At 33.2% G+C, this 11,668-nt stretch overlaps 1 protein-coding gene across 1 annotated transcript; it reads left to right on the forward strand.

The window, feature by feature from the left end:
* The first annotated feature begins 2,221 nt into the window (after window positions 1-2,221).
* LOC137730028 (transcription factor MYB102-like) lies at window positions 2,222-4,033 on the forward strand. Its single transcript, XM_068469097.1, has 3 exons — window positions 2,222-2,564; window positions 2,697-2,826; window positions 2,964-4,033. The coding sequence occupies exons 1-3, from the start codon at window positions 2,432-2,434 to the stop codon at window positions 3,781-3,783; spliced, it is 1,083 nt and encodes a 360-aa protein (XP_068325198.1). The 5' UTR covers window positions 2,222-2,431; the 3' UTR covers window positions 3,784-4,033.
* Window positions 4,034-11,668: the final 7,635 nt, after the last annotated feature.

The following is an 11,668-nucleotide window of genomic DNA, read 5'->3' on the forward strand; positions in this document are numbered from 1 at the left end:
TTAAGTTTTTAATACATAATTACTTTATTTTAATCTACATGCACTACAAAATTGGAGATGTGAGATGTGTGCCACATTATCAAACTAACAGATTATTTTACGAAAGATAACGACAAGTATCAACAGTGCACGTTTTGTCAAATTCAAAAACACAAATTAACGAAATTTTAGTTTAGGAACAGAAACCCATCTAATAGTTCATAGACGAATTCTAAATTTTAGTCTTTTATTTTTTACAAATAATAAAATAATATACACTAAAAATAATAAATAACATACACTAATTTATCTATAATTCAGGAGAGAAAAAGGATTAAATCTTGAAATATTGTAACCTAAAGATAAATATCCTACCGTTAAGGCAATCCACTACTCGTAGACCTTCATGCCTTGTGTACTAGATGCAACATGTGACTACCTCTTTTTTTTCATTAAAAAAAAAAAAACACTCTCTCTTATTTCAATATATTTATTTTTACAAATTATATTGAAATTTGGATAACCTTTCTTATGTGTATAATAAATGCTCCTATATTTCGGCAAACAGCAAACTCGATTATTGCCGGCTTCACATAAATGCTTCTCCTCAATCTCACGTAATTTAAAAGATTCGCCTACAGATTGACTGCCTACTCGACGCCGTCCGTTCAATCAAAATTTACAGGGAATACGCAAATTTCTCAAAAATGTTGAAATCTTCCATGCCTTTTACTAATTACTTGCACGAAATCACTACGACATCATTTTCTGCAATGGGCATCAATATATACCACAAATCTTTATAGCTGTTTAACTTACCTAGTACTAATCAATCTTAATTTTATTTAACTTCTTGGTAAACGTACAATATTGATTTTTTCACCTTCTCCAAAGTATGATAATTGGTTTTTTTTTTTTTTTTTTTTTTCTTTCTTTCAGTAACATAGAAGAAAAAAAAAGAGAAAAACAACATTAAGGAACAACTAATCTGGTTCTAACGAACTCAAAGTAGTCATTGAAAAGAGTTTGAACTAAACAAGGAGGAGACTCCGCAAACTCTTGAAAATTCATCTCGCAATTTAAACTCAACTTGACAAATCAGTCAGCTGCTAAATTACGCTCTTTATGAACAAAACACGTACAAAAAATATAGGGTGCATTGAAGGACCACGTTAAAATGTTATCGGAGCTTTTAAACTGGTCTAAGGATTCAAACCAAGTAACGGCTTGTTCACCATCTAAGCCATACAGTGCCAATGTGATACCCCAATTTGCTTCTCTAATAATAAGTATAATCTTAATTTATAGAATTAAACACAAAAAATGAGTTGGCTAAAAATTTACTATGTCGATGACCATGGCTCGTGCGTGATTTATTGGCTCGAGCCATGGAGGAGGAAAGAAGAACGATGCCGTGAACGTGATGTTCCAGTAAGGACAATATATTGGTCAGCTCACAAGTCACAAGAGGAGGAGTACGTGGCACCAATACTTGCATTTGCATATCTTATTATGTTGATGACAGCTAAAAGCCCTTCCCTAATATGAATCGAGGAAGCCAGGACTGCCACAAACACGACACAATCCCGCTGGAAAACGACAACCCTAGAAGCAAAAACCAATAAATAAACAGAAAAATAATAATATTAGACCCAAGTGATATCACATGATTTCTGTATATAGAAATATAATTATTACTCATGAATTAAATAATTAATTAATTAAAAAAAATTATCATGCATGCAATGCATGGCCGTGGATGGTGGGTAGGTAAAAATTATTTTACGTATATAAAATACAAGTATAAACTAAAATATTAGATTAATTTGGAGAGAAATGGAGAGGGATTGGAGTTGAAAACTTAGGAGAAGTGCTATCCACATATCACTTTTATCTTCTCCACACTTTTTGATTATTTTTTATTTTATTATCATCTTCAAATCATTTAACTCAAGAGTCGAAAATTGAGAATTGTATAGAATAAAAAGAAGTATGTAGATAGGTAGAATCAAACTTAATCTTGATGATGACAACATGTTGAGTTTCTCAAAGAAGGGACACGTACCCATGTTGATATACAGAGGACGGCACCGAATACTTTTGACTTCCTCCTTTTTTTGTTGTTCATTTCATTTCATTGCCTTCACTGGCTTTCCTATTTATACACCTACGTCTCTCATACGGATCCTAGAATTTAATCTGCATCGATCCATTCATCTCTCTCTCTCTCTCTCTCTCTCAATTTAATCTGCATCGATCCATTCATCTCTCTCTCTCACACACACACACACACACATACAACCTTTCGACCCATATTTCTCAATTAATATACCTGAGCAGTTGAGCACACGGTTCTTTTAAGCTAGTATATATTTAAGTTCGTGGGTGCTGGAGCATTAGTTTTATAAAAGCAAAGCGCTAGAGAACTATTTCAAACAAGAACTTGAACACCATGGGAAGAGCACCTTGTTGTGACAAAAACGGCCTCAAGAAAGGTCCGTGGACGCCGGAGGAGGATCAGAAGCTCATGGATTATATCCAGAAACATGGTTATGGCAACTGGAGAACCCTCCCAAAGAATGCAGGTGATTAATCTGCTACTGTATAGATGAGGCTTCGTGTTAATTTATTTATCTTATTAACTTGTTTTGTAAATATATGGTTCAAATAATTGGTAATGGTATTAATTAAATTTTGTTACTTTCTGTTTCGTGTAGGGCTACAAAGATGTGGGAAGAGCTGCCGTCTCCGGTGGACAAACTATCTCCGACCGGACATCAAACGAGGACGGTTTTCATTTGAAGAGGAGGAGACAATTATTCAACTCCACATCATATTGGGCAACAAGTAAGCTAACTAGCCTCCTTTATTACTTCTCCATTCATGTAATATGTTGCAACCTTGAACTTAATTCAAGAGTAGCATAATACTCAAAATTTTATACTTCATAATCCAACAATTAATCGATTCATTTTCATGTATAGATGGTCTGCTATTGCTGCTCGTTTGCCTGGAAGAACCGACAACGAAATCAAGAACTACTGGAACACCCACATTAGGAAGAGACTTCTCCGAATGGGAATAGATCCTGTCACCCACAGTCCCCGTCTTGATCTTCTCGACTTCTCATCCATTCTCTACAACTCATCTCATCACCACCACCAAATGAACAACTTTTCAAGGTTGCTTGGCCAACCAATTGGACTCAACCCAGAGCTACTAAGGCTAGCCACTTTAATCCAATCCCATAGAGAAAGCAACAGTAACCAAAATTTCGTTCTTCAAAATGCTCAAGAAAATGATTACCACCAAATTTGCAACCCCCAAATCCAAGTTTCAAGCCAAGTCCAATCTAACCAACTTCAACAACCAATTCAACACAATGTTCCGTACCCCAATGAAGCTGCACAAATCATGCAGCTGCAGCCCAATGTAGAGTACCCATCAAGCCTAAGTGATTTTAGGTCACAAATTTCTCAACTCAATGAGTGGCAAAGTAATGCGGGGACTTCAAATTTTACCGAAGAATATGTTGACTTACCAAGCTTTGCTTACTTTGGGTCTGAACAGAATCAAACTGTTTTGGATCTTTCGCCAGAGACTTCAAATATTCACTCCAACAACAGCAACCAGAACTTCAGTTTCACTTCGGTTTTCTCGACGCCTTCTTCAAGCCCGACGCCTATGAATTCGAATTCGACAACATATTTCAACAGCGGCACAGAGGACGAACGTGAAAGCTACTGTAGCAACATATTAAAGTTTGACATCCCAAGCATCTTGGATGTTAATGAATTCATGTGATATAATGTACTATTACTGTTGTTGTCAGTTCAAACTGATCATCCTATATAATTAGGATTAATTCCAATTTTCTGAGCATTGGGATATGATCAAGTTGTTGATACGTGTCGAATTTGCTAATAATTAATCAGTGCTTTAGTTTTGGTAGTCTTACTGTATCCGCAATCTCTCCAAGTTCTTCATGTCCCTTTTCTTCTTTAATTAATGATGGAAAATTTCCATAATTATTGATGTGTCATTGTAGTCTATAATTATCTCCTTAATTAGTAGTTTGTCTTATCAATATATAACAATATTATTATTTACTTTTGGTAAAACCCTTATCCTATTCTGAATTTACGTCAAATGCTTAATTAAACAACCTGATGCCTGTTTATCAACAAAGACAAAACCAAATACATACAATAATCGGATTGGGTCGTTTCATCTTCCCGTTGATTATAATTAATCAACTAATAGCATAATAATAGGTGGTAGACTCGATAGAAGCATAACATTTTACGACTCGTTTAGAAGCGCTTTTAAAATTTTCAAGTGTTTTTTAAAAATTCACTTGCATTTTTATTAAGGATTGTTTTCGAAAATATTTTCACAAAAAACATTTTCAACTATTTTAAAAACACGTTTAAACAACCATTTATAAATACGTCACGGTATTTTCTTCTTCTTTTCTTGCACAAATGGGCTAATATATTAATAAAAGTAGAGTCACAAAAACATATATTATTTACATCTAGATATAAGAGGAAAGGCTTTTAATTAATAAAACCTATAAGAGGAAAGGCAAAATCCAAGTGAAACATGCACATAGTTACGATGACCAAAAGAGAAACCAAAAGCTCAAAGGTTTGGTTTCTTGGATCCCGACCGTGAGTCCAAGGTTCCGGCGACCAGGCAGGAGGAAGTAGTCGGAGGGTTCGACACCTATTTAGGCCACCTGTGTGGTAGAGTGTCGTTTTCACGTGCTAAAAAAGTAATAATTTGCATGGGGTTATTGAAATATGCGAGTTTGACAAAAGGGGGTACGTACGCGTCGTCCTGTGAGCGGTGAGGGGACACCCAAGCTTTATTTAAAAACCATGGCGTGCTTCTTGTGCTGGTTGTCTCCTTTTATCGATCGCTCCATGCTCAAGCGGTATATGATCTTATATGCTAGCTGCTGCTGTGATTGCAGTGCCAAAATTACGACCTAATATTAATTGCGTCAGCATCTAGGACACGTGGACTCAATAATGCAGAGGTGGGTCCTATAAATGAGCTTGGGGGCGGACCGGTTCGGTTGACCCCGGTTGGATTGATTAGTGCTCTTATCCAGTTAAAACTTTACAACCTATGAAGTGGTGTGGGCGTTGTCGGCTGTGGCCGAAGAAGAAGAAAAAAAGAAAGTGCATGGTGGTGAGGGTTTTGACCACAAATTTGTTTCTACGATGAAATCATTTCAGTAAGAATTGGGGGGCTGATGAGGATCGTTGACGGAGTTTTGTCATGCAATATTTTCTTCTAAATGAGCTATGGACAGCTCATGACCACCATGATTCAGTTTGAAGCTTGGTTTGGAGATTTTTTCATTGCACCAGGAACACGAGACAGTACATCATGTGTTATTATACAAACAGAGTGATGTTTTCTTTTTCAAGTGTCCTTTCACTTGTATAATGATATAGGACGTATGTGCCTGTGTTCTGGACACATTGAAAAATCTCTTCGTAGTTTGGCTAAATTTTTTGGTATGACCCTAATATCACGTTGTTTCAAATCTACTCATGTTATGAAACATGTAATTATATGTAGGGAAAATTAGGTTCACATCTTTCTTTTTGTTACTCCATTGATTAAAATCCTATTCATTTTGAATTTTTGATCAATGTCCTTGGGTATTAATAACATCATTAATTATTTGAATAATAAAATATCTTTATTTTTAAATATATTCCTTTAGTGTTAAAAATGTTACAATTAGTATATTTCTATTTATGGCTAAATTTTTTATCATATATTTTTATTTTTATTTTTAGTTTGTACCTATTTTTAATTTGCAAATATTTTTTAATTTGTACCAATTTTCTTTTCATTTTTAATTTGTACCCATATATTAGTTTCTTTTTGTGCCCATATTTTTTAAAGTTTTATTTGTGTTTGTACCTATGTGTATACCGTTATGTGACATTGTATATTTAATCAATGATAGAAAAATTACATATGGTATATTTATGTTTTATACCTAAACTTTGTATCATATATTTATATTTTTAGTTTGTACCCATTTTTAATTTGCAACATTTTTTTTTAATTTGTAGTATTTTCTTTTTAGTTTTATTTTGTACCCATGTATTCATTTCCTTTAGCGCCTATATTTTTAAAAATTCATTTGCACTCATAATTTTTAATCTTTTATCTGTACCCTAATTTATTTATAATGTACTCATTCTTCTTTATTAATGTACCACTTTGTTATATGTGAAATGTACCAATTTTTTTTGTAAAAGGTACCAATTTTTTTAACACTATGGATACATTCTTTTGCCATTTATTATTTCTTATTTTTACATAGTTTTTATCCATTTATTCAATCAAAATGTTTGAATTTTTTATTGTAACCGTTTCTAATAGTATTATCATGAGGGATTTTAAATTTATAGGATTATAAATCTCATAAAATATCAAACAATTAATGTCAAAACTATAAAAATAAAAATATTAATAGTAATATAATGAGGTGTACAAAGTCAAGGGATCTTGATCAAACTTTGAATACTATTAAGGTTTTAATTAAAGAATGTTAAGGATTAGGGACCGCATCCAAAGTATCCCTTATATGTATTTATTTATATATTAGGTTTGTGATAAAATGTGAATTAGTAAAATAAGTGAAGTGTGATTGTCACATCGAAAATTTGGCACATATATCTGAGGCGGAATTTAAGCACAGGTCACACAACACACTTTACATCGTTTCTCTTCCTCTGCAATACAAATACTCCTAAATTCGGGAGAAGCCACTTTTATCCTCTACTTAACTTATATTATAGAACATCTAAATTCAGTAATATTTCCTGGCATTGTGAATGTTATTTCTTTGGAAATTAAAGAACTCGGTTATGTATTTCTCAAGTTGGGACCCATCTACATTTTGTAAAACAAAGTATTTCAAACCAGATCTCTCCACTACACATTGTTCCTGTCCCTCTGCAATCCAAAATACTACTTTCTTGGCGATTTGTGGAATGTGTTATCCACACGTCTCTAACCCCTTTTTCCAGATTGCCTTTTGCACATTTAACTCGTGGTCATATATATATGGACGATTCTCTGGCTTTGTCTCCACTGGTTTTGACATTTTGTGTGCGCACTTCACGATGACTTGTGTCCGAGACTTGCATGGCATGGACTCTCCTTCAAGTTGATCCTAAGAAAGTAAAATTACGAACTTGATACAAGTTAATCCTAAGACATTGACACTCTGTGACTCAATTTGCATAGAAATTAACTTGTGGCATAATTATCGTTAACCATCCATATACATAAACCCTAAATTCTAAATCCAAATAGAAACAATCTGCAAAGGGTACTAATCGCTCGATTAGAAGGTCGACGATGGATCTCATAAAACAATTATTGAATCTCAATTAGGTCAAACCCCTTAATGCATGTAAGCCGTGTATCATTTGGACGTCAAGGAAAATTAGGCAACTGACTATTAAGTATGAGCTGCCAAATCTGACACATGTCTCCAAAGTGTTTGATTATTTTCACAAAATTTACGGGAAATTACATCTGTATAAATTGCGGACAATTTTGTGGAATACAAGTAGCAGTAGTAGCAGTACTGCTGGTCTTTGACCAGCAGCCGACCACCAAAATAAAAATAAAATATATATATAAACAAGAGACAGAGTTTAATTGACATCTTTCACTTTCACCCTCGACCGCCCAAAGAAAAAGCCCTTCGAACGTTTTGAATAAGTAAACTCCTAAAGTGGGATTATGTCTTTCAGCGCCTGAGTTTTCTTTTGAACGAAATGTTGTCGATCCTCAACCGTCTTGCATTTTTTTCCCTTCTTCTTTTCTTGGCATAATTGAGTCTGACAAATTGACAATGCACTGGAGGATTCTCTCTCATACTCTTTCCATCCTCTTATATCATTTCCTTTCACATTCTCTTATTTTGTCTTTTTCTTACTATAAAAAATTAATATAAGATGTTGACGTAGTTTAACTGTGATCGTTTAAATAAGAGGAAAAAAAAAGAAAAAAAAAGAGAGAAGATAATCCTACTTGCACACTTATACGAGAAAATTTGCACAAAAATTGAAATCATGCACGTTGAGGATAAGAAGATCCAATGGGGTCTTGTCTACGTGACAATTTTCCCATTGGGATGTGACGGCTTCTTTGACAATGAGTGGTGTTTTGGAGGGATAGAAAGAGAGAGTTTCTGTTGCGGCTATAGCAGCAGAGTTTAACACCTATAATAATATAGTCTGTGTCCATCAAATCTCACTAAAAAACTATGAGTTTCGCTTTTCACAGTATGAATTCTCAACTCAACTTTCTCTAATTTGTTCAAAATCTTAATGGCAAGAAAATTATAATTTTCAACATATATTTTAGACTTTCTCTTGTATATGCAAAATGTTCAACCTACATTTTAGACTTACATTAAAATTATGTAGGTGTAGTGTAATTGCACAATAATATTCAAAATGTATATTTCTTCTTCACCATCTGCTTTCGGCGGGATGATGAAATTTGAGGTTTTGAACATGCTCGTTTAGAAGTACTTTTAAAATGATTAAAAGTGCTTTTAGTGAAAATGTTTTTTGAACCAATTTTTAGTAAAAATGTAAGTGCATCCTGAAAAAGCACTTCAAGTGTTTTTGGAATCCAAAATAATTTTTCTAAAAATACTTTCAGTCATTTTAAAAACACTTTCAAGCGAACAAATATATTATTATATTATGTATATCACATCTTTTCTTGTCATAATCGAATTAATGCTCCATAGGTATAAGGCTATTTTTTCTTAACAAGGTATATTAATAAGACTATTTGAGTCTGATTAAGAATGCTTGGCATATAATTGGAGGGAAATTCAATAATTTTTTGTTTCAAACATTGATTAACAACCATCAATGCCACCAAGAAGCCAATATTGTCAATTGATGTCACTTAGCCATATACGATTCTTGTCAATTTAATTAAGAATTGAAACATTTGTGGTTGAATGTATGTATCTTGACATTAGGGTTTGGAAGATAAGTGACTTGATTTGATATGTAGACCGAGTAATGATAGGAAGTATTCAATGTTAAAAAAATAAAAAATAAATAAAAAAAGAAAGATGCCATTTTATGAAAAAAAAAATTCAAATATTCGGACTTGGATTAAATTACACCAAGGTTAAGTCAAATTATACTTTGTATGCAATGTGAAAGCAGCAAAAGTCATCTTCTATATTTGGGCCAAATAAGTAAAATCATTGCGTGTGTGAAGAGGTTAAGTAGAAAAAGGTGATCTTACATTATGAGGAAGAGAATGTGTGGTTGAAATAACTTCACTAACACGTGTTTGTCTTCCTCAACCTTGATATTTTTCTTGGTTTTCCTACTTTTCGATTTTGAAATTAGTGTTCATATCCGGTTACAAGTCAGTCTCATGTTCTTAAAGTGTCATATCCCTTTTTTAGTAACATTTTATTTTTGGTGTTTTAATCTTGTTACGCAGGTTTAAAAAATTTAGGCTTTATTTTAGTTGGGTCAGACCCCTTATGTCCTCCTTTTTTTCTTGCATTTGTCGTTTTCCAAAAAAAAATCTTCAATAGAGGGGTATGATTTATACCTTTGAGGATCACTCAAGTTTGGGCATGTGGAGGAGAAGAGTGCAGTGGCAGACTAGTGGATGTAGGTTCTGTAAAGGATTAACAAAGGAGACAAAATTAGAAGTATGTAACAATATTACAAGTGAAAAGAATCATTGATTAGTTTGGACAATCCTACTTCAAATAGTTCAACTCTAATTTTGGATAGTTCCAACTTCCAAACATATTCCAGATGGTTCAACTCCAATTTTAAATAGTTCCAAATCATCATCGATCTGTTTTTTCTTGCATTGACAATAGAACTATCATGACTCATTTTTAGTGTATGAAACCTTGTCGTAGAAAAATTTAGTATTTGTAACTTCTAATGTTGTTTGTACAAAAATTATGAATGAAAAGTTGGAAGTTTATCGTTTAATTTTTCAATGTTATTTTCATACTTTTTTTTTTTGAAGTTTTTATATTGGGACTATCTAATGTTAGAATCTTGGATGCGCCACTGTTTATGTCCTATTTTTCTTGCACTTTTGTTTTTCAGAAACTCTTTATTTTGAGGGGTATAATTTATACTCTTTGACTAAGTGCAACTTAATATTTTTTTTACATTTTAACTCAACAAAGCTTCCCTTTGTACCTTCGATGTTTTTTTAGCTCCTAAACCCTAATTACATTTCATATGCATTGGTCGCCCATCCTGATCGATCATATGAGAGAAAACGAGGCCTTTAAATTATATATATGATTTTTGTTTGTTGGAGAAATTATATATTGTTCCTAAATATTAATTATTGCAATATTGGTCAGAATTCAAGCCGATTTCAAGTTGTGTGGGATGGTGATGTTTTGAGCCTAGGTTCACATTGAACCGTAAAAGACACCAGAAGAAGCTTCACCTCTTTTTTAATGTTTAAAACTTTAAATATAGGGAATATATTAACTTTGTTTCTCAATTGACAACGCCGGTTGCAGATTAGTAGATTACGACGGGCTAACCTTCCATTCTTATAATTTTTTTTGGGGTTGCAATCTAGAGTCTTTGCAAGTGCTGAAACCATTAGATCGATTATGCATTCATTTAATTGGTGTTTGATAATTATTTTGTTTTCATTTTTTTTTTTTATAAACTGAAACTCGTTTGATAAAACTAAAAACTAAATGTAGTTACCAAATAGGTTTTTAGTTTGTTGAGAGTACGAGTTTCACATCGGTCAAAATAGACTTTGTATGTGTTTATAACTAATTGAGTTATTCCTCATATAGCCAATTGATTTTATGGTGGAATCCCAACTTTCTTCATAGTATCAGAGCATGTTGTCACAATTGTGAAACCCAGCTGCCATACGTACTTCACATCACCCGATTGTGTTATTCACGTATTATGCTTGAAAGTTCGTCACACGTGAGGGGATGTGATAGGAGTATAAATCCCACATCGCGAGAAAGAGGGACATTCCTTGCCAATTAATTTTATAGTAGAATCTCAAGTCTCTTCGTAGTTTTCAAAAAATAAAAACAAAAAATAAATGGTTGCTACTAAAAAAACTGCATATTAAGACATAACTTCACCCAAAGCCACTTATTACTACGGTCTAGTGGTAGTCCTTTTTCATGGGTAAATAAGAGGTTTTACGTTTGATTCTTGCTAAACTCAAATTTGAACCACATTATTACTAGCCCATTGTGAGGCTAAGCTCCACCCCCTCTTCTTAGTATAGATAATAGCAATTGTTCAAAAAAAAAAAACTTCACCCAAATAGGATGCTCCAGTTATCAGAGTTTCTGCTAATTAAAAATTTGTTTGTTGTATCTCTGAAGTTTGATGCCAAGACTTAATGTAGCAAAATTGTCTTTTATTCAATTGTAATTTTAAAAGTGCATAAACTTTTCAGTCCTCCGATCCAACAGTAAATTAAGGGTACCCTTATTAATATTTGTCTATTAATCTTCTTCAATTGAAGGGAATGTGTGAGAGGTACAAATATGTGTCACTGATTGTGTGAGTAATTTTGCTTGATTAAACCCTTCACTCAAGTTTAGGATGCTAGACTGCGTGTATATATCCAATAA

This window comes from Pyrus communis, chromosome 3, assembly GCF_963583255.1.
Source record: "Pyrus communis chromosome 3, drPyrComm1.1, whole genome shotgun sequence".
NCBI lineage: Eukaryota > Viridiplantae > Streptophyta > Magnoliopsida > Rosales > Rosaceae > Pyrus > Pyrus communis.